The sequence below is a fragment of the Tenrec ecaudatus genome, chromosome 2 (assembly GCF_050624435.1).
Source record: "Tenrec ecaudatus isolate mTenEca1 chromosome 2, mTenEca1.hap1, whole genome shotgun sequence".
NCBI classification, from domain to species: Eukaryota; Metazoa; Chordata; class Mammalia; order Afrosoricida; family Tenrecidae; genus Tenrec; species Tenrec ecaudatus.
The window spans coordinates 75,245,206-75,269,034 of record NC_134531.1 but is presented as its reverse complement, the minus strand read 5'-3'; the positions used below and the strand labels follow the sequence as shown (position 1 = coordinate 75,269,034).

Sequence of the window (23,829 nt, the reverse complement as noted above, 5' to 3'; positions counted from 1 at the left end):
ACTGCACATACTCATGTAGAAGCTGGGTTGTTCAGCACATTTTTAATGCCGTTTTTGTGGTAAAATTAGGTGACTCAGCTGATATTCAGGTCGACTTATACTCAAGTATATAGGCACTGCTTATAACCTTTAGTTCTACAAAATATCACCACACAACAAAAGTATAATAAAATACTCCTAAGTGACAGAATTAAGTGTTATTTTATTTTTATAATCACTTATTTATCAATTTCCTACTTATTCTCATATTACATTCAGTTAGAAAACAGTTTTTGTTTGGGGTTGTGGATGCCCGCAGAGCCCTTCACAGTGGGCTGCGTTTGTGTGGGGGCCTGGACTATCTCAGGAGCCCCTGGACCCACCATCCTTCGTGCGTCCCGTAGTGCCAGTCCTCCTGCAGAGATGCTACCAACTCCCAATAGTCACCACAGCTCAAAATCATGGCCCACAAAGTAGCCAAGGCCTCCCGTCGGAATTCCAGGAATACATGCGAGTAAGTGCTGACGACAGAAAGGCACAAGAATGAAAGGTGCAACACAGGACCCTTCAGTCAGAGCTGCTTTAATGCCGAGATGTGACGCTCAGGGTAACCTTGCACACGTATGTCAAAAGTAACTAGGCTGAAGGATTAACTATCGCCCTTCTCTGTTACAGAAAAGATAAAACCAATTTTTGTGGCAGGCAGCTTGTAGATACACCATTAACCAGGCCTATCAAGAAAGGAGGAGCTGAAAAGAACCAGATCGTGGATCAACAGAAGTGTACTGTAACAGGAACGCAGGCAGGAGCCAGTGCAGCGCTGCACATTGACTGCCGTGGTCCGTGCTCAGCAACATGGACAACGATAATGAAAAGCCTGCAGGCAGACGGCTCTGTCTCACTCAAGCCACAAGTGAGAAAGATGCTTCTCCTCTTTCCCTGCAGTCCTTCAGGTGGATAGCGGACACTCTGTGACAGTGGTTCTCAACCTGTAAGTCACGACCCCTTGGGGGGGGCGGGTGTCCAGCGATCCTTTCACAGAGGTCGCCTGATTCATAACAATAGCAAAAGAACAGTTATGAAGTAGCAGTGAAAGTAATTTGATGGTTGGAGGGGGGGTGTCACCACAACATGAGGAACTGTATTAAAGGGTCACAGTCTTAAGAAGGTCGAGAACCACTGCTCTAGGATAAATTGGTGGCAATGTTTAGCCACAAGAGAATTTACAGAATTCTAAATTTAGAGGATTTCTAAAGATTTCTTGCTGGAGCTCTATATACTGTGATCAACCTAAAGTTTAAAAAACACTCATCAATGCAAAATGTATGGCATTTTGTTAAATGTATTTTCAAATTCTGGTGGAAATACATCACTTACCATAACACTTAACCTTTTAACCAGTGAGGTACATATGCAACTTTTTAGTTTCACAAACAAGTTTTTAAAACAGCTCTAATGTTTTAAATCACATGTTCTACTCTAAATAAATTAGAATTTGAAAATCTGTCAAAGTAAAGTGTTTTTAAAATTTTTAATCCTAAATTATTTTAAAATTAACCACATTTATTTCACCTCTACAGGGTTTACTCACATGGAATCAACAAATTTCTCTAAACATTTTCTGCAAGAAAAAAAAGGGAAGGAAAGAACATGAAATGATGCCCGACAGCCACTGTCATTCTCACCCATATGCCCCCGAGCAGAGGGGAAGCCCAAAATGTAACAAATTCTGTACATTCACTGCCATGCCAAACACAGATTTTACCAGTAAGGATGAAGCAATTGGATGTTAAATGCCAATCTTTTCAGGAAAATGATTACCACCCACAATGTCTAAAAAGCATAATACTATTACAAATGATTACAGAAACAATTCATAAACCCAACTTAACACAAATTGGAATGCAAACTATACATTATCTCAATATGGATAATAGTTTTTCCTAGTAACTTGGGTTTGCAAATCTAAATGCACTTTTTCTTAGGTAACACCTAGATGATCTAAAAGACTGTACCTATTTAACATGTATTTCCCAAAATAAGATTCCCTATGAACATTGCTTCAGGTTCTATTTTTACATACTCTGGATAACCAAGTGAAAAAGGCAATAACACACAAATAAGTACTTTCGACAGTACATAAAAGAGCCATAGGTCTGAGGTCAGGAAACAGAACACAGGTTCAATAGAATCCATACGTTGCCAGTACAGAGGCATTCATTTCACTCCTGAAGGAAAAGTTTGCCGAAAAAAGAGGTTTTCCAGGGTCCAGCTGACTACCTTCCAGACCAGGAGGTGGTGTTTGGACTTTACAGCAGGGCTTCAATGACAACACTCACGTTCCACTGGCCACGTGGGTCGAACGCAATAGCAAACAATGCCATCTTATGATGCTAGGAGTTTTTGTTTTCTTGTGGTGCATCTTTCACATTATTTGTTTTAGCACATGGTAGAATTATCACAGCTTATTTTTACAAGTCAAATGTGGCATTCCAATGTGTATTAAACCCTCTGCAGAATTTCTGCCTCTGAAGTATTAACATTGTGTTTAAAATTATACGAACAAACCCTCCAGTAAACAGCATTTTATTTCATGACACTCTGTGTGAATACAATAAATATACAAAACTTCCAACCCCCTGAAAACATGCAACATTAGAGGAACAGATGGCGGGCATTTATGCAGAACCACGGCAGTCACCAGGGCAGCGCAGGCTCACCGACCAACAAAACAGACACGCAACCCCGACAACGAATCCAAGTCCCAGGTTACAAATCACGAAGCAATGATTTTCCAGTGTTCAAACTTGACTGTGCAATACAAGTGCCAAGATTTAATATTGCAAACTAAAAATGAGATGGAGGCCCACTGTGTGATACCCGTTCCTGACAGTGATACTGGGTCATTCAGTATGAAATATGAAACATTAACAAGTGCTATCTTTTGTTGAATGAAAATGTGACTTACAGACTAATCACTGTTCAGAGACCAGGGATTAGAAGAATTTGGATCCACTTTTATATCTGATCAAACTGTAAGCGTCACCATGATTTCAATGCACAACTAAGTTTATAAAACCAAAAAGGTTTTATCCCACCAACTTGTATTAAAATAACCCAAATACCTATTTTAGAAGACCAATTTCCTTATCCACACAAAAGATACTTTGGTTATAACTGTTGATTGATATTTAGCAATGCTATTTTGGAGGGTTTCTGCATCATAGAAACATTTCTACCCTGAAGAAAAATAAATGTTTTCCTATATTATTCAAAAGTCTCTCTCTAAATCTTGTTATTTTTACTTCAAAGGGAGAAAAATACCTGGGGTATAAAGTAATGGTGAACACCAGTGATATTATATTGGATGCTGAATGTTTGAATGGGTGCCTAGTGACTAAACAACTTCTCATTCATAAGATCACATGGAAAGCGTGAATTAACTTAGTTGGTTGAGAATATGGGTAAAGATGATCACTCATCAGCAATGTTAATGAAAACAGCTTCAGATTTCATATTCTGAATCCTATCTTCTTCAGAAGATCACTCTCTTCCAAGTGTATTATTTCACTAAAGCCCCAGAAAAATCAAATGTAAGCGCCATCTGGACTGATCATGGTAGCAAGTACCATGCAGCGTTTCTTTACAGAGACCCACTCCCTCATCATCCTCGCCTCAGCCTGGAATTCATTTCAACTTTATTTGGGAAGGTGAAAGAAAGGGATATAATCACCTCTGTTTTTGAAGGATTTGTTGTTTCAAATAATATAACCCAATACGCTACCCTTATTCAGAATCAATCTGAATAAATCACTACTATCATTCTGCAATCTTAAATTTGTTACAGACTTCCAAAATACAGGAGTGTTCCTTTACCCAGCACTGTGAGCCACGTGGCAGCACTAACGCGGACCAGAAGTTTAAACCCAAGAGGGCCAAACTCACTGCCAGAGTGAACGGGACAAACTCACTGCCAGTCGTCCATGCCGACTCCTCGCCACCTGACAGGACAGGGCAGAACTGCCCCGCGGCTCCAGAGACTGTAACTGTTCTGGGAGGAGACAGCCCGTCTCGCCCCACAAACTGCTGACCTTCAAGGTAGCGGCCCAAACATAACCACTCCAACACCAGGACAGTCACGATTTTTAAAATGTCCCTCTCATCATCAATGGACTTAACTGTATTGTGTTTTCCCTTGGTACAAGCAAAGTGTTTTTTCTATTATTTTCAATGTGTCCATGTTTTCAATCTGTCTCAAAACCAGAAAGATGAGACACATCTGGAATTCAAGTATATGTGCAATGTGAGGGTCTTTTTTTAATATCATGAGAGATGACAGACTAAAAGAAAAATGCCTTCAATACTGTTTGCTCGTTGTGGACAAGGAGCTAAGCTAGACCTTAGTACCTCTTACAAATTACACCAAAAATGAAAAACAAAACCAAACCTAAACTAAAACACAGAGCTGCCAAACACGTTCCCAGTTCAATTAAAAAGATAAGCCACAAAAATATACCAAAGTTTCCATACAGTAATAGCTTTCTATTATATGAATACTGAAAATTTGTTTAAAAATGGATTCTTATCACTAAGTTCTACTCCATTGACTATCTTCCTTTTCCTTTGGATAATGCACTGCCTGTTATAAACTCTCATATTGCACTTCGACCCATTTTTATTCAAAAGAAACCATTACTCAAAAGTCATCTCTATGATTCCACAAACAAGCAAACACTCCAATCCAACCACCAGAGCAGTGCAGAACCCAAAACACTACATCAATTAAGAAACTCAGTATCCATGCAAGATCAGAGAGTGATAGCAAAATATCAACTACTTTTGAAAAGGAAAACACAAAGCAGGTAAAGTGTACATAATCTATGAGATTCACACCGGCTTTTCACTGGTGACTGAAATTCCTAAAAGTCCAGCCAATTTAAAATTTCCCAAGTCTCCAATTTAAAATTCCCACTGCCCTATTTCTGTCAGCATAAATAGGGACATAAGGAATGCAGTTTTTGTTTACTGCTCCACTGGGCAATCCTTATGAAGAAAGATTCGTGAGAGAGCTATGGCGGCTAAGACCAGGTGCATGTTGAATCATAAGAACATATTCATTTCAGCGTGTCACCACTGAAATAATTTGCTGAATATTCATCCCCCAAAAAATATGGAGAATATTTATTTAGCATGTAATTTTTCTTTCCTGCAAGGGGCACTGAGATATTAAGAAAACGATTAGGTAAATAAGACATGAAGTGTTTCTGGTTTTTGCCCATGCACAAGTGAACAGGAACTACACATGCGCTGTGTACCTTGTGTTTTGAACATAAAAATATTTATAGCATACAGTAACGAGACAGAGCAGTCAGAAGGTAACAGTGTGCCGTCGGGAGCGCCCTACATCTGGTTACCCTTGAATGCGTTCTGAGCAGCACTCGTTGCTGCAGTGGATGCTGCGTTGGCGGCTGCAGTCTGGACAGTTTTGTTGGACATCACACCTGTCGCAAACTCCTGCTGGGCCTTCTCAAAACTAGCACCTGTGGTGCGATATAGTCCATGTACCTGCAGAGAAGGTGAACAGGAGGAGGCATTCAGTGGCAGTCTCCGCATTCATTTCAAGCAGCTCATACATTAACACCAACATTCCTCAGACGGGGAAGACCAGATTTGAGTTGTGCGGCCCAAGACCAAGAGCATTAGTCACCCGCTGACACTCAATGTTGTGTCTAAACATCTGCTAATACAGGCTTGTCCCTAGTGTCCCCAATGCAGGAGAAATAGGAAATAATGTACGGAACAATTTCTCAACCAAATACAATGTCCTATGAGCTCCTCCTCTGCACCGAACGAGGACTCCAAGGCTCCAACCGAACGGCGCAAGCACATGGGCAGGAGTCTGGGAACCGAAGCAGACTCAGCGGGTGCACTGAGGGATGTAGGGTGTCGAGAGGGTGCCTCAACTCCGCTCCCATACAGCTCGGGCTGCCCTCGAACAACCAGCAGGCTCACTGTCAGGATGGGAAAAACATTTCTCGGCACAACTTTCCTGGCTTCTTCTTTTTTTACACCGATGGATGGTAGTGTTCCATTTGCTTCAGACTTTATAACCCTGGCAACGGTCCTGCAAAACCAGTCACCCCAACCTTCTGGGCAGAACTGAGACATGCACTAAACTGGCCCAGCAGATCCCTGCAGAAGCCACGGTCAGATTGGACTGCTCTCCAGATCACAGCAGTAAATCCAAGACTCGTCCCAGGTCATGATTTGCTTGACAAAATCTCCTTCGTTGGCCTCAACCTTCCTCAAAAGACTGGTGGAAAGGAGCTCTGTGAGCTGACTCACGGTCACACACAGCTTTCGGTGCCCATCGAACCAGAGGTTCCTAAGGCCAAGAGGCTTGCTTAAAACGGAAAATTCTCGGCCATCTGTAGTTTGTAACTTCAGTAGCTAGTGCAGCATGGCAAGTCTATGGTCTTCTCCTGCATTTTTACCAGTTTCTTCATTCACCAAGGTTGACGATCTTTCTTGGCTCCTCTGTGATGGCTTCCCTACCTTCCTTAAAATGCACGACCCATGTGAAAACGGGTGCTTGATGTGGGCAGGTTTCCATAAACGTGTTGTCAGGCTCCAGTGACTTGGGAAGGTCCAGCTGAGTTTTATTAAAAATTAGGTATCAGTCCTGATTCCAAAATGGTGTTTGTCCAATACCAAAAATACTTTTGAAAGGCGCCTTAGCAAGACTACAAGAAGTACATAACTGAGAGAACTTGTCTGTAGTCACCCACTGGTCACAGGGCCGTGTTTGGAAGAAACCTGTGCACATGTATGACCTGGAACCCTGGTAGCAAGACTTAAATTACTCTCTCACTTCATGTATCTTTTATGGAATGCACAGTTGCTTCTTTCTGTAGTTTGTCTCTGGCTGTCTAATTCTACCCAATGATCTTTTAGTTTCTGGAAGTTAAGGGTTGTTATGGACTCTTATACCCCTAAGATACAGCACAATAACTTGCAATAAAAGCCACTGAACAAACACATTAAAATAAAAAATTTTAAGTTGTCAAGTACAGCAATCCAGCCTTAATAGACTCTATATAAAATATGTAAGATTTATTTAGGGCTTAAGTGTTATAAAAGTAAAAATACTAGAGGTATCTTTAGTATTTGTTATTACTATTGTCCAAAATCCAAACTCACTGCCATCAAGTCAATGCTAAGTCACAGTGACCTTCTAGGACAGGGCAGAACAGCCCCTGTGGGTTTCTGGGACCGCAACTCTGCGGAATAGAAAGCCCGTCTTTCTCCAGTGGAGCGGCTGGGGGATTTGCATTGCAGATGTTGCAGTGAGCAGCCCACCAGAGCTCCTTTATTAGTATTAGACAGCGGTTAAATGTTATAGAAACAAAAACACTAAGAGGGAGGGGCTTAACAAACCTGCTCAGAGTGCCAACTTTTCTTCCTACCTAGACTTCCCAAGTGTGATTGTACCTGCTGTACTTTACACAAAGAGCCTGTAGTGTGCCCAAACAACTTAACTTTGTTTCATCAGTTCCATGAGTTATATGTACATGGGCCCAATGTTTTCAAACATAAAAACCCCGAATGAAGATGACAAGTGTCTGGTGCAACTTTCCCACGGGCAGGGTGAGTCATATGGGATGACTTCATGATCGGGCATGATTATCACGCCGGGCGGCTCTCAGAAAGCGAGTGGGAGAGAAACGCAGTGTGCGTATCTGTGACTCCAGAGGCATCTCACGCTCTGCCAGCCAGGTGCAGGTGACCCGCAGGGAGCCCATCGGACAGGGCAGAACTTCCCCTGTGGGTTTCCCAGATTGTGACCGCTCACGGGGCTAGAAAGCCCTGTTCTTCTAGCACCGAATGGTTAGTGGTTTCGAATTGCTGACCTTAGGGAGCACAGCCCAATGCAAAACCACGACACTACCATGCCTCCCTTCTAGAGAAACCGATGCCAGGAAAACAATCCACGTTCTGCCCTGGGTTAAGAATGAAGCAGAGATCTGGGTACGCAGTTAAAGCTCCTCTGCAAGTAAAGTAAAGGCTATCTTGAATCTACGGTGATCACTTTGCCCAACGGGACGGCTTCACAACACATATAAAATGCTTATTTTATGACCGTATGAGATTTGTTATTATTCTGAATCATGTACCCAGAGTCTGTACTCCCACACACATTTAAAAAATATTTTTCACAACAGATTTTGATAAATTAAAGAAAAAGAACTGTAACACTTAAGGGTGTTCGTTTTTAAAGAAGTGATGTTTTGCTAAGTTTTTTTTTTAATGAAAAAAATATACCTGTTAGCTTTAGTTAGCATAGCCCTAAAAGTAGGCACAAGGAGCCCCAGCAGTGTCGTGGGGTAGGCAGGACAACGGCTAACTACAAAGTCAGGGGTGCAGACCCAGCAGGACACAGAGGAGGCCGTCTGTCTACTCTCCCAGAGATTTCAAGTCGCAGAAACTCACAAGGGGCAGTTCTACCCCGTCAGAATTGGCTTGGTGGTAGTGAGTTTGTGAATATGCACATTCTTTAAAAGTCTCATGGAAAAGACAATCATCTAAGAGACATGAATTATGTATTACCTATTTATATCTTCTGTACAAAGTCCTTCTAGCTTTTAAACCAATTAAAAGAAGGAAGAAATAGGATCCCTTACAAAGTCTGTGATGTATTCCTTGTTGCTATCTGGCTCATTAGCAAACCTTTCCTTATCTCCAAACCATTATTTAATTAGGTTTAATGACAGAAAGAGGGTCTTTTTCACAAAAATAACATTTCGAAGTATCAAAAAACAAAAATCAACCCACTGCTGTTGAGCTCTCATAGTGACCCCTACAGAAGTGACAGCACTGCCCCTAAGTATTCCCAAGGCTGTAAATCTTAAGGAAGCAGACGGCCACACCTTTCTCCCAGGAGAACTTTATGGTGAACAGTCAAGGCTTAATCACTCTCCCACCAGACATTATATGGGAATAATCTGAAGAAAAAACTTTCCACCTATTTGTGAAAATAAGGACTTAATCGTTCCTACACTATTAAGAAGTACCAGACACACACCTTCTTACATTTATTTGAAATTTGGATAAAATGGCACTCTGAGGGGGAAAGTTGCCACTATGCATAGACTGGTTCTCCACACACCAACAATCACCTAACTCCAATTGTACACTTCAGAAAGCCAATAAAAGCCTGTTATTATTTAATTCAGTTGAAATCCGTACTATAGGTCATGTTTGGTTGGGGATGGAGAAAAGGAAGAGCCTAAAGCCAAGGCAGAACACAGTGTGCAGACAGAGGGCATCAGCTGACCCCTAGTGGTCACAGACCAGGCCTACATTCCCTTCAGAGGGCTGTTTGGCTTGCGTTGAACTGCTAGTTTTGAGCAAGTGTTAAGCATAAAATTAAAAAGAAAAATGGGTGTTTTGATGAGCTCTTAACTTCTATCATCGTCTCAACTTCTACAAATCTGAGGGCTGGCTCAAATAATATTTAGTGTAGTGATATTTTAACTCAGACACCCCCCCCCCCATTATATGTCATAAAATCATTTCACCGACGAATCATTGAGACCTCAGAAAAATCTAGAGATGAATCGGCACAGCACTGAGAGAAATGAGTGCGTATAAAAAGAGCTAAGCGATAACTTCTTAAACTAGGTTGTTTTGTTTTTGAATTTGAAATCAAACAGCACGAGTACGGTGCATAATCCTCACATTCATCATTTTCTCTTTGCTGGGACGCAATCATTCTTGTTTTGTATGTCTGACACACAACAGGCGTAGCCCTAAGACGTTTCCTTGCATGGATTCAATGCTGAAGACCTGCGTACCTGGAGAACCAGGCGGGAGATTAACAGGCAGGGGCTGCACACGGCTGCCAGAGGCCCGGCCAGTGCGGGATGAACGCTACTGCACAGTCGCACCTAGCTAGCCACTGCTGCCCAGGGTCTCCCCACCCTCTTCTTGCCTCAGAAGATTCTTCAACGTTGGCAATGTACTTCCCTAGGCCCTCTTCTCACTCCATACACTTTCTAGGATTCACCAGTAACAAGGAATGAATTCCCAAATCTACAAATCCAGCCCGAAGCTCTCCGTGTTGCCCCAGGATGTGAATCCCCAAAGCAAAACACCGAGTCCACAGCTGTCCCGTCACTGCAGTCAGAGCGACTGCCACATGGTTCTCCCACGGAGCCGTCAGCGAGACTGACCCGCCATTCATAGCTGAAAGCTTTCATCACTGCGCCACAAGGCTCCCTAGATCCAGTAGCCTACTGTTTGTACTTCAACACTCCACTGGCGTTTTAAACTCTTCCCCCTTTCAAAGGTGAAATCATCTTATCAGCACACCTGCTTTTTCCTGTGCTTTCTCTTCCTTAATGGCCCAAGTATCATCTTTCACTCTCCTCTCGTCCCTCACTTCTAAGCCCGACATCATCAAATCTATCTTTACCTGCCTCATTCCCTCTGGCTATAGCTACTTCTACTTCATGACACGTCCTTAAGTTAGTCTTCCTTATTTAGTTTTTCCAATGACCTCACTGACCCACAAATTCAATATTCCAAAGTAATTTTTCTAAAACCCAAATCTGATCAGTTAAGTTACTCTCCTCCTTGAAATTCGATTGCTCACCACCACCCTTTGGGAAAAAAATCTAAACCAGGATTTCTGGTTTACGTCTTCCACTACTTTCCATCAACCACACCCTCTCTGCCCCAATTAACCATGTTCACTGCCCATCTATTCTCAACAACTTTAAATACCTCAAGCCTGCCAAGTAATTCCCTGCACCTAGAGACTGTGCACTACACATTGGGCTGTTAACCACAAGGTTAGCAGTTCAAAACCACCAGCAGCTAGATCTGTGGGAGAAAGCTGAGGTTTTCTATTCCCATAAAGAGTGAGTCTCAGAAATCCACACAGGACAGTTCTATCCTGTCATGCAGGATCGATTCCTATGGGCACCGAATCACTGATGAAGCCCATTCACTCTCTGCTCTCCCACATCAATAACGAACCCCTAGAGATCATTCACCACACAGAGCCACTTGGTTTTACAGCTCCTTAAAACAAACAAAGCCAACAAAAACCCAGAATTGCCATACGTGCCACCAACTGTCAGATGCACGCCCAGATGAACTGAAAACAGGAAGACCAACTGCAATCAGTGTACATGGCAAAAGATGGTGCAATTCCTAAAACGTGTCTGTGCGCAACTGGGAACTGCAGAAGGTAATCCTGAGAGAGCAAACGTACTAAAAAGCACAACGAAATGAATTACGAGCAAAATGGGAGAAAGGTGAAGTGGGTATCAAGTTCATGATCGGAGCCTCTATACAAGGGATGCCACTCACCTTTTTAAACATGACCAGGGAGATGACTGCCGACGCTGTGAAAAGTGCGGCTACGATCATCATCATGATTCCCACAGGAATATTCTTGTTGAGACCAGTAAGGGATGAAATCCAACCACTGCAATGAATGAAAAGTAAAATTAAACAAATTAATGTACTTTTCAAAAATGCCACAATACCTAAACATATTCAGTACTTATTACACACCCAGATACTATTCAAGTTGAATACACAATAAATGGTGGCTTCAAAATGTTTGTTGAAAAATGCCAGTTTTTTTCAGAGCCATTTCCCATGAACTTTTAAAATACCCCCTCCTATGTTCCTGTGTGCCACTGACATGTACAACAAAACATGTATGTGCAACAAAGCAAACACTGCACCATGCTCACAAACATCACTCCTATGTTACATATAATTTACTATAATAGTTAAGGGGATAATGTAATCAAATATAAATGTCATCATCTTAATGAGGAGACCTGCTGTGATCAGCGAGTGGCATGATGGTTAAATGTTTGGCTGCTAACTTCATGGTTGGGATTCAAACCCACGAGCCACTCTGCTGGAGAAAATGAGGCTACCTGTGTACAGATGAATGGTCCCGGAATCCCTAAAGAACAGATCTCCTCTGTTTTATAGTACTGCTGTGAGTCCGGATCTGCTTGATAGCAATGGGTGTGGTTTTATTGGCTTGGCTTCTTTGGGGATGTGCCTAGTTTTCGATACCCACATGAACTCTCTGGCAAAGGTCTACTTTTTTCTAGATCTCGTCATCGTCTGAGCTCGTTCTCTGTATTTGAGTCAGTGGCCTATAGTATTGCCTGTGGATCTTGGGAGTCATTCACCTCTGCGGCCTGTGAGTCATCAGCCTGCCACCTTACCTACTGACCTTGCATGCATTCACCCCTGCAGCCAACCTGCCACCTGATCTGTCATTCTTGGGTGCATCAGCCCCCAAAGCTATGTGAAGCAAGAGAAGCTTCCAGCCGGACATCTTACCAACAGACTTAGGACTTGCCATCCTCTAAAACTGCATGAGCCATTTCTTTGAGATTAATCTGTGTGTACACACATACACACTTTTATCCCGTAAATATTTCTACACACATACATATATACTCATTCAAAAGGTTAACGAAAAATGGCATTAAAAGAGAAGGAATTTTTTCTTAACCACCTTTTGGAAGCCCTTGTGTGTAAGTTCAGAGTCCCGGCGACACAGTGAGTTACATGTTGGGCTACTGACTGCAAGGTCACCGCCAGGCACTTCACTGGAGAAAGATGTACTTATTCCCTCAGAGGCCTTAGGGGGCAGTTCTACTCTTCCCTGGGAGGTTGCCATGAGTCAGAATCAACGTGATAGTAGTGGTTTGGGGGTTATATATAAGCTTCACTGGTTTTTCTTTTCTGGAGAGCCTAAGACACGTATCATTATTATTTTTAATGAGAACATCATCTTTAAATAGATTGGCTTATCCAAATGTTAAGTATTAAGAAATTTTTTAATTGCATCTTTCATAATTGTTTCTATTTCATTAAAAGCCATTCATTATGTAAAGGCATGAGATGAGCAGTTTGAAATCAGAGTAATTAAAGCAAATAACTTACCAATTGCCCCAGTTATGAAATCCTGCAGCCTGGAGTACATGTACAGCAAACTGACAAATATAGACGAAGAAGAATACAAAGAATCTGAATGAACTGTCACTCCTTTTTAAATAAAAAAAAGATGAGGGAAGAGAAAGAGAAGAAAAAGAACATTTTCTCAATACCTTCAGACTCAACCCTTAAAAAACATGACAACTACCTGACACTTAAAATTAAAAAAACAACATGATAATAAGATATGTGAATTCTTTAAATATTAGATGAGAATGTTATCATTATTCTAACCTTGTCCTTTCAACTTCCACCTAGACCACAACCCATCTTGTAAAAAAAAAAGTTTTCACTCCCTCCTCCATCTTTTTTTCAAAGCTTTATAATTGTTTTAATTAACATTTACTACAATAAACTACAAACATACAGCTGAAAAGTTTGATGTGTGTGTGTGTATCCATAAACCTTCACAAATAACAATACAGAACATAAAGTCCATTCTCCAAAGTTCCCTTGCACCCACAGGTAATCTTTCTCCTATCCCTAAATCATGTGGTCCCTACAACCCAACCCTGGTTCAGTCTACCCAGTGCTTTCTGTCACTGCAGATTCCACATCCACCAGCTCCACTAAGACCTGTTTGCCTCATCTGTTTAACCAGCTTTTCTGTGTGTTGGCATGGGAAAAGTACAGCTCCTTCCGCTGTATATTTACAATGCTAACTGTGAATGATTATGTTGAAACACTTGAGAGTCCTCCAGATATGCCCTCCAGATATTCCAGAACTTACTTAACTAACAGCACAAATCTCCCTCTATCTGGTTTGTCCAAAAATGAAATAAGTCCAATTCAATTTTTAAATTTTTTTATTTAATAAATCTTTTTATTGGGGCTCATACAACTCCCATCACAATCCATACATATATCAATTGAGCAAAGCACCCCTATAAATTCGTTACACTTGTCATTCTCAAAATTCGCCTTCCACTTGGGTTCCTAGAATCAGCTGTTTCCTTTTTTTCCCTTCCCCCATCCCTCCCCGCTCCCCCCTTCCCCCTGCTCCCTTAATAGTTTATAAATAATTAATTTATCTTATCTTACACTGTCCGGCATCTCCCTTCACCCATCTTCCCATTGCCCATCTCCCAGAGAGGAGGTTACACATAGATCTCCAAGATCAGTTCTCCCTTTCTATACCCCCTTCCCTCCCGGTGTCGCCACTCCCACTGCTGGTGTTGAGGGGGTTGATCCGTCCTAGATTCCCTATGTTTCCAGATCCCTACTGCACCGCTGTACATCCTCTGGTATAACCAGGTCCGCAAGGTAGAGTTGGGGTCATGATAATTGGGAGGGGAGGAAGCGTTCAAGAGCTAGAGGAAGGTTTTGAGTTTCATTGTTGCTACACTGAACAACCTGAGTTTCTCATCTCCTCCCCACTACCCCTCTACGAGGGATGTCCAGCTGTCTACAGATGGGCATTTGGTCCCCATCACGCACTCCCCCTCGTTCATGGTGATGTGATCTCCCCCCGCCACCCTGCTGCCTTTGTTGTTTGAGACCTGGTCTCCTCTGCCCTTCACTATCACCCATGGGCTTTGTTGCTTCTGGGCTAGTTGGCCACTTGTTTGCTTTCAAGCCTTTAAGTCCCCAGACGCTATATCTCTCAGTAGTCGGGCACCATCAGCCTTCTTCACCACACTTGCTTATACACACATTTGTCTTCGGCGTTTATGTGGGGAAGGTGATCACACAATGATTGTTTTTGTTTCTTGGTGTCTGCTACTTGGTCCATTCAACACCTTGTATTCGCTTAGGTCGTGTGCTTCTTCTCTGTGGGCTTTGTTGCTTCTGAGCTAGATGGCCACTTGTTTGCCTTCAAGTCTTTAAGACCCCAGACATTATATCTTTTTGATAGCCGGGCACCATCAGCTTTCTTCACCACGTTTGCTTACACACACGTCTGTCTTCAGTGATCATGTCGGGAAGGTGGGTATCATGCAATGATCGTTTAGCTGGGCAAGGTGCTATTGTATTGGGGGAGTATGCGTGAGGAGGCCCAATGTCCACCTGCTACCCTACTACTGAATCTATAATTATATGCACATAGGTCTATTTCCCCCATAATCATAAATATATTTACATAAGCACATGTCTGTACTTAAGCTTCTCTGTATGCACTTTGCCTCCTACTCCTTTCCTCTATTTCCTTTCGCTTTCCTTCCACCCCACTACCATGTTCTACCTTCATTCTGGTTTCAGTAATTCCTCTGTTACCTTGCCCTTGGTCACTCCCTACCAGTCCTCCCCTCCCCTCCCTCCTCTGGTTTTAAACCACTCGCTATTCCCTTGTCCTGTGTTGGCCAACACCTCCTCCCTTCCCCTACCTCCGAAGCTCCCATGTCCCTCCAGGACCGTTGGTCCCGTTATTTTCTTCTCTCATTGTTTGTCCAGCCTATCTTGTCTAGGTGGACCTGCTGATATAGTAATATGTGCATCCAAATGCAGATGGCTTTAATAGCACCCAAGTGGCGCATAAGAACATGGCTTCCACAGCAGCAACACCGACACGCTGATAAGCAGAAAAGCCACTAACATACAAAATTTACAAGGTAAAAAAAAAGACAAAACAAAAAGATAGCAAAAAAAGAGAAAAAAATGCTAGTAGTTCAAATTTTTAAAAAGGTTGCCTGGCTTCTGAACTATATGAACAGTTACTGAACTAATAGTGATACAAATGTAATTATCAAAAGGCTATGTTAAAAGGTTAGTATGACTGTCTTGCTAAAAACAATTTTACAATGTAAATCACAATCTCTATCAAATGCCAAATTTTATTTCTAAAGGACATAAATATAAAAACTTGAACTAGCCACAATGCTAAAATAAAAAGCACTAATTATAAATAATTTCCTCTATTAAAAATAGTGAAAAATAAATAGGCTCGGACAAAACAATCACATGAATGATTAACTTCACCTGATAAAACGATCAGGTAAAGCTGAGGAGCTCTTAGAGAAGCCAAAAGAACTCCTGGAGGTTGGGGGTTGGTGGTTGGTGTTGGGGGCTGAATCAGAGGCAGACCAAGAACAAATTCAGCAGAAGCTGCCTAGAGGATAGGGCTTTGGGCACCAGGAGCCAAAGGGGTGAGGTCTCCTATGCAAGAGGAGATTAGCAAGTCAGTCTGCAGACAGCCATCATAAGCCACACAAAAAGGAGTAGAGATGTAATGAGATAAACACCGATTTAATCCTCAAACCAAAGTCACTGCCATCAAGTCAATTCCGACTCATAGCAACCCTGTAGAACCGGGTAGAACTGCCTCTGTGGATTTCTGAGATTCTAATTCTTTACAGGGGTGAAAAAACCTCATCTTTTTTCCAAGGAGCAGAAACTGGGGACCTTGTGGTTTTAAATTGTTCAGTTTACAATAAAATGCTGATGAAAGTGTGAGCATTTATTCATGATCAATCTACCTAATTCACTTATTTCCTCAGCTGGAAAGAGAGAGCTAGATGGAGAGAGAGAAAGACCACTTCCCACTCCTTGCTTTCCTGGCCCTTCCAGATCAAAGCCTATCAGAAATCAGAATCTCAAAGAAGTCCATGGTTTTTGGTTTAATGGTCTCTAATTATATATCGTCAAGGTAAAACAAACTTTTAATTGAAAATTAATTGCCTAAATAATCATAGTTAGTCTGAGAAAACAGATTTCTACGAGCTTGTACAGTCCACATTTTGAGCTAACACCAGAAACATTAATCACAACTATAGCTTGGGAGAACTGAGAAAATGTATGATTTCAAAAGAGCTAACAGAAAGCTTAGATTCACCCACAGGTGGATCTTCTATCCAGTCTTGTGGCTCCCACCAAATGACCAGGGTATGAAAAGAGCTATCTCAGAAGCAGGAAGAGACTATCCCACGGCCAGCTGAAAGAAGAGTCACGAGCCCAGTGTGTCCAAGATTCCTATGTGGAGAAGTGGCGAGATGCCTGAAGCCATCGCACAGCGAACAGGAGCGCAGCAGCTTTCTGCACCCACAGAATAAGTGAGGCTGAGTTGCCCTTGGGCAGGAAGAGGCTGGCTTGCAATACAGGGTGCCCTTTGGGTATTTCTCAGCAGGCCAGGTGCCAAAGGGCCCCTTGGCCGAGACATCTGGGACCAGAGAGATTTGACTACAGGCATGGCTACGAAGGAGTGCTACAGCAAAAGAATGATCCTTAATTTCTGATCAGGCTTGTTGTATATATCCCATTAACTTCCTTAATAAATTCCCATATTCACAAGTATTGTCTCTGAGTTGTACATAGTCAGCAGAGAAGCAGAGTGCTGTGGAAGGGGCAGCTGTCCAAAGGGGGGGGGGGGGTAAGACGTGTGAGGGTGGAGACATCTAATCTCTGCCTTGTGGCAATCTCCACCCTCCTTGTGTAGCCAGAGACCCATCATTTTCTCACTATGGTAACTAAAACACCGAACTTCTTTTCTGGAGGCAACTTTTCAGAATGGTTAACATTTTGCAGCTTTAGAAACAGGACTGGGTTTGAATCTAGTCTCTCCCCTTTAAGCTGTGTAATTTTGGGCAAAATACTGATCCCTGCTGTTTGAAATTCCCATTTGCAAAACAGAGATAACAGACGAGCCTACTTTTATAAATAAGGATGAAATAATGTAAGTGTTTAGCAGGAGATATGCAAACACACAGAAGGCAATCAATAATTGTTACTTATTAGTACCTCAATTATACTACTACAATAAGTGCCACTAATACTCTTAAAGTCACAGAAGTAATCTTGTGCTCTCACGTGATATGTGCCTGGTGATAACAACCATTTGTGACATGGTTGATAACACCTTCGTTAACACCAGAACCAAGTGACATGAGAGTCCGGATCATGTAAGGCACTGGAAGGAAAAGCAACCTGTGAAGCCCAGCTACCTTTCTTCTCGTGGATACTTGTCAATCCACAACCGTCTAAAATCAGCCTATTTTCCCCTAATTATTTGTGCTGACATCAATTCTTGTTCCAGAAGGGAGGTTTCATACATAGGCTAGAATAGAAACCCACCAAAACTGTGCATAAAAGTCTGTAAATGTGTATTTTAACCACCACGAGATTAGATTAGGTGCAAAAGCATAAGACGAAGATAAAAGGCCTCGGCCTGTCTTCCGATGGTTCTTCCAGAGGCAGAGACACCATGAGAAAGGTTCCTGCAATGAAATTATGAAACCGAGACCACTAGCTGGGCTCATGCTCCGGTTCTTGGTTTTTCTTAACTAACTCAGCTAAGTATTAAGTATCAAGTATTACAATGGTGATAGGGCTTTTAAGAGGACCCTTGGTGCTGTGGTGGTTACGTGTTGAGCTGCAATTCACAGGGGCGGCAGTTAGAAACCAGCAGCAGTTCTTCAGGACAAAGACTAGGCTTAATACTCCTGTGAACAGTTACAGGCTTAAAAACCCACAGGGGTCAGCAATGACTCAAAGGCAGTGAGGTTTGGTTTGGTTTTCAGTGAGAGGGGCTAGGAAACCACCCCTTCCTGGCCTTCCGAGGAGAGCTGGCAGTGCCCAGCTGCCCTGTGGTGCAAAGTGTACCCAGCTGCACCTGGCTTGAGAAGAGCAAGCGATCCGAGTCTTACGTCCTAGAACGTTTTTACATTGCTAAAATTAAACACAAAAGGCAGTGGTGGTGGGAGTCTACTTCTTGGTTTTCTTAAAGCCTCTCTTCCCGCTTACTTTTTATTTCATTGGGAATAAAGCATCCGTGACAGGCACGCGCCAACACCACCATTTCCACGTGCATGGTTCAGGGTCACTGACTGCAGCTGTCTTTATACAAATTGTGCCACCATCTCACCACCCCAACACCCCTAAGCAAAACCTCTCTCCTTCCCCCCTCCCATCCCTAGCGACCACAATTAGTCTTTGCATTTGACATATATGCTTATTTCATGAGTGAATCAGACAATATTTGTACTTTTGAGACTTACTCCACCCTATACAATGTTTTCAAGGTTCTTGACTTTTTCAGTTAAACATCCTATTGAGGATTCTAGAAAATACGGATAGTTTACCTTTGCATCCTTCCACATTTTCACACCTATATGCACCTGTGCACACCTCCTAACCCCCTCATCTTCCTATTACAGCCATCAGTTTGGTTAGATGGATATAAATGTGCTTATTATTTTCACTTGAAGGACTTCCCCACCCACCCCAGTGGCAAAGAGGATCAAGTACTCAGCTCCTAACCAAAAGTTCGGATGTGCAAACCTCCAGCCCTTCCACCGGAGAACGATGTGCAGCCTGCTTTCACAAAGGCTCATCATGGGACAACCCTGCTCTACCCAGCACGGCCTGGATGAATCCAAATCAACTCCAGGGCGGCAGGCTATTGCTCACCTGTTGGAAGTACATAGATACCATCACCGTTGGGCCAGGAACTAGACTAAAGTTAGTTGTTCCGTCCTGCACAATTCTTAAAATTTTTTTCGTTGCCCTTTTTTCCCTTTCTGTGTACTTAACGGTAATGGACCACTAATCTCTCCTTGACATGTATAAATCTCAAACAAGAGTTCCAGCAATTTTAGTTCCTGCTGCTAAAGCTCCTAAAATCTTTCGCTTGGTCACTCAACTGACAGAGCTCTGGGTGCCATCTTAGACACCCCTTCAGCATCATCCTGGAACTAACCTGGGCCTCTCTCTTGTGCTACAGAGCTGGCTCTCTGATACCCATGGTTCCTTCCTTTTCAGTTCACTCCCTCCTTTTGGCAGGATCATCTTCTGACTTTAGTAGATTCCAAAAAACGATGTGGATGTTAGGATGGGTCCTCATTGGTTTGTTTTTTGTAATCCTACTTTCTGTAACATCTTACACTCACATTTGACAGTTTAGCACAGAATTCTAGGTTAAAAATTCTACTTCTTCTAAAATGGAAGCATGGCCCAACTGTTTCCAGTTCTCAAGGTTGCTACTAAAAAGACAGTCATCATCCCAGTTATTGCAGAATAAAGTTCAAGAAATTTCCTAGCAAGTTGGAAGGGGGGAAAGTAGAAAACACAAAAGCCAGGAGCATTAGGTTTGCGCAAGGGTTCCCATGCCTGAAGAAGCAGACACTTTGTAAGTAGACACCAGGGAATGGAGAAAAGGTGCTGTCCAGAAAAAGAAAAGAAAACATCAGAGTAACACAGAGCGCCACCAGCCCAGCAAAGAGGAGGATGGCCAAGGACTCCGTCAGGGTGTATTTGATGACCAGTCGCCATGCCATTGAGTCCGTCCCTACTTGCGGCCGCCCATGTTTCACAGTAAACTGTGCCCACAGGGTTTTTGCTATGACTCCACATAAGCCAATCATCAGGCCATTTTTCTGAAGTGCCTCTGGATAGACTCAAACCACCAACCTTTCAGTCTGTAGCCAACCACTTAGTCCTTTATACCAATCATGGACGCCCATTTTATCATTGCTTTTTAATTATATCAAAGAACACAGGAAGAAGTAGGAGTTGGATTGTGCACAAAGGTGTGTGTGCTTGTAAAACGGAGCAAGAGCCCAAACCAGGCAATTGTAACTATGGCAATTGTAATTGTACAAAAAGGAAATGTTGTCACAATGTACTAAAAAGCACCCCTGTTAATACTCGGAATATTGCTCTAAAGCAGTGGTTCTCAACCTTCCTAATGCTGTGACCCTTTAATACAGTTCCTCATGTTGTGGTGATCCCCAACCATAAAATTATTTTCATTGCTACTTCATAACTGTCATTTTGCTTCTGTTATGAAAGGGGTCTCGGCCCACAGGTTGAGAACCACTGCTCTAAAGTTTTCTGTTACATGAAATGAGCACTGTGGGGAAGAAGTGTGAAGTGAAAGTAACGCAAGCATTACATAAGCTGGAAGTTCATCATTTTTAAAAGAAAATAAGTAGAAGGCATCTAATATTTTCTACATCAAGAAATGGAGATTCACTTTCAGCATGATGGAATGAGGAAGTCAACAAATCTACCTTTTAAAAACAATACAGTAAAACAGAGCCAAACGGTCAAAAACAATCCCAATATTTTGAGGGAAAAAAAGTGTACAGCAAACTGAGAAGCATCTCTTCCAAGAACGGTCAGCACTCCAGGTGGAAACGGTGTGACTCCTCCACAAGCATTCCTGCCTCCCTACTCTCCTGTCCAGTCCATCCTCCTCATGCAAGGTTAGTGTAACATCTGCCAATCCATCAATGTAACATACCATTTTATAGAACTTCGGACAAAAACCACACAATGATCTCCATAGAGAAAGAAAAAAATACCCTTTATAAGAACTCTCAGAAAATTTTAAAAATAGAAGAAAGTTGTTCAAAGTGATAAAAAGCATCCACAAAAATATCTAAATCTAACATCATAGTCCATGTTTCCCTCCTAACACCAGGAACAATTCATGAATATCCACTCTTCCCACTTCTACTCACCCGATCACAGAAGGTGGTAGCCAGAACAATAAAGTGAAAGGATAAATGGAGGAGAAGGGGTAGAAAGATGGAAGAAACCAAGGTAGATTAAAGACATTCACCTTGGAAAGAAAAATCAGTGTTATTCTTTATTTCCAATGAAGTAACTTTAAATATATATATATCCTTAATATGTATGTACATATATCCATTCTATATATTATGGATATATATATCCCTAAGGAGTCTGTGCAAGTGCATGCACATGTTTAGCAAGGTGGAAGGATACAAGATCGTATATATAAAAGCCAACTGCACTCCTAACTATTGCTAACAAAGACTCCATAAGTGAAATTAAGAAGATTCTATTTAATGACATATAAATGATCAAATACTTAGGAATAAACTTAAAAGCAGATTTGTTTACTAAAACCATAGAGCACTGCTTAGAGACATTAAATAATACCGAGATAAATGGAGAGACATTCCATACTTTGGGATCATAAAATTTATTATTATTAAGATTATCAATTCTCCCCAAATTGACCCACGCAGACATTTTTTAAAATATGGTAGCAAATAAGCTGGTTATAAAATTTAAATGAAATGCAAGGGTGCTTGAAAAGCCAAAGTAATCATTTTGAAAAGGAAAACCAGAGTTGAAGGCCTGATATGCTAAGCTGTAGTGGTTATCAGCTGTTGTCAAGTTCTTGGAGTTGTAGAACTGAAAGAAGCCGGGCTACCGGGTAGGTGAGGAAAGCCTTCCCTCCAACCTTCTTGTCCGACAGCCCACGCTAGCCCCGTAGGAAATGAGCCGGTGCGTCGTCATGATGGGGAAAAAATTCCCCAACTTTCTTGATTTTTTTCTCACCAATTTGGTTTTCAATCTTCTTAAAACTTCTTCATAATCAGTCCCATGAGACTGTTCTGTGTCTTTTGGGAAAATCTATCAAGTTTACCTCTTTGGGATTAAAAAACAAAAACCAGTCACCTTAGCCTTTTGAGCAGCCTTCTCTGGCTTGAATTTCACTGGTCCAGTAGATCCATTCCTTCAGCAGCCACTGCTGTGATGGCCCTGCTCCTGGACCCTGTCCATAAACCCAAGACTAGGCCACAGCTATGCCTCCTTCCGTAAAATTGCCTCATTAGTCTGCGCTTTCCAAACAGACTGATGGTAGAGCTGATCTCTACACATTTTTTGGTTCCCATGGAGACAAAAGCTTGGGGAGGCTAAGATGCTCAATGAAAATTTAAAATGCTGAAGCTTTTGAGATCCCAGCTTCAATACTTAGTGTACCACGGTAATTACAGTCTTCTTTCATGGGTTTCTGGACGTCAGCCAGTGTCCTCATTTATCAAGGTTGACAGTCTTTCCATTCTCTGCTCATCTTAGGTCTTCCTGGTCTTCCTTTAAAACGCTTACTCCATGCAAAACTTCTGCTTTTGTGAGGCAGCATTCCTGGAAACTTGCTGCCAAGCTTCAATGATTTGGGAAGATTGTTTGCATGAGTTTTGTTTAAAATCGGATGTTAGCCTTAGTCCTTCTTTTCTTTCCAGGGCACAAAAAGTATCTTTTTAAAGAAGGCATCTTAACAACACTAAGAAAAATGTGTCACTGAGAAAACTTTTCTGCAGCTGTCTACTCATCTCAGAGACATGTTAATTTGCATTTTGTTTGGAATAAACCTATGTGTTTTTAAGCAATATGTATATAACACTTTATAATATAATTTTAAATTATTTTTTTAGATTTTTAACATAATAAGTGAAGAGGATGCAAATTCAACAATGATCTAAGAAGTGAATTTCCTTTTATTATAAAAACCAAAAGCGATTATATGGTAAAATGTGAGAAATGTAATGGTGAATTTTCTATTTAGGACGGTGGGAAGAATATTTCAAAGCACGTGGAGACACAGAAACATAAAAGATATTTAAATACTGCTGCATCTTCCTCCAAAATACAGGAATTTTTGGGGAAAACAACTTATGGAGACGAAGAAAAGAAATTAGCATTAGCAGAAGGACTTATGTCTTTTCATGTTATTAATCACAATCATTCCTTCAGATCTATGGACTATACATCACAAGTTGTGAAAAAGTTAATCAACCAAAAATGTGCCTCTGCTAGAACAAAATCCGAGGCAATTGTGCATTTTCAGAATTAAACAAAAATCTAGAAAAAAATAATTTTATCATAAAGAATTTGTGAAACTGCATTAGTCGAATATCAGAAAATCCTTGGATAGAGTAAAACACACCGGTTAGCTCTTTTGCCAGCTGTGGAAAGAATTTTGAAAATATACGATCCTTTGAAGTCCTACTTTCTATCACAGGATAAATATCCTAGAATTTTAGATGAGTTTTTTGAAAAAGAATCTTCAAAAATTTGGCTAGAGTTTGTACACAATCAAGCAGCTCTTTTTCAAATGCTGTAAAA

General features: G+C 41.6%; 1 protein-coding gene across 2 annotated transcripts in view; it reads right to left on the bottom strand.

The window, feature by feature from the left end:
* Positions 1-2,549: 2,549 nt before the first annotated feature.
* SCAMP1 (secretory carrier membrane protein 1) overlaps positions 2,550-23,829 on the bottom strand; it is an 83,734-nt gene continuing 62,454 nt past the window's right edge. For both annotated transcript variants that reach the window (XM_075541205.1, XM_075541204.1), the window contains 3 exons: positions 12,967-13,068; positions 11,356-11,473; positions 2,550-5,544 (listed from right to left, as the gene is read on the bottom strand). In XM_075541205.1, the coding sequence (XP_075397320.1) occupies positions 5,380-5,544; positions 11,356-11,473; positions 12,967-13,068 (385 nt within the window). In that variant the 3' untranslated portion in view covers positions 2,550-5,379. The remainder of the gene's footprint in view (positions 5,545-11,355; positions 11,474-12,966; positions 13,069-23,829) is intronic.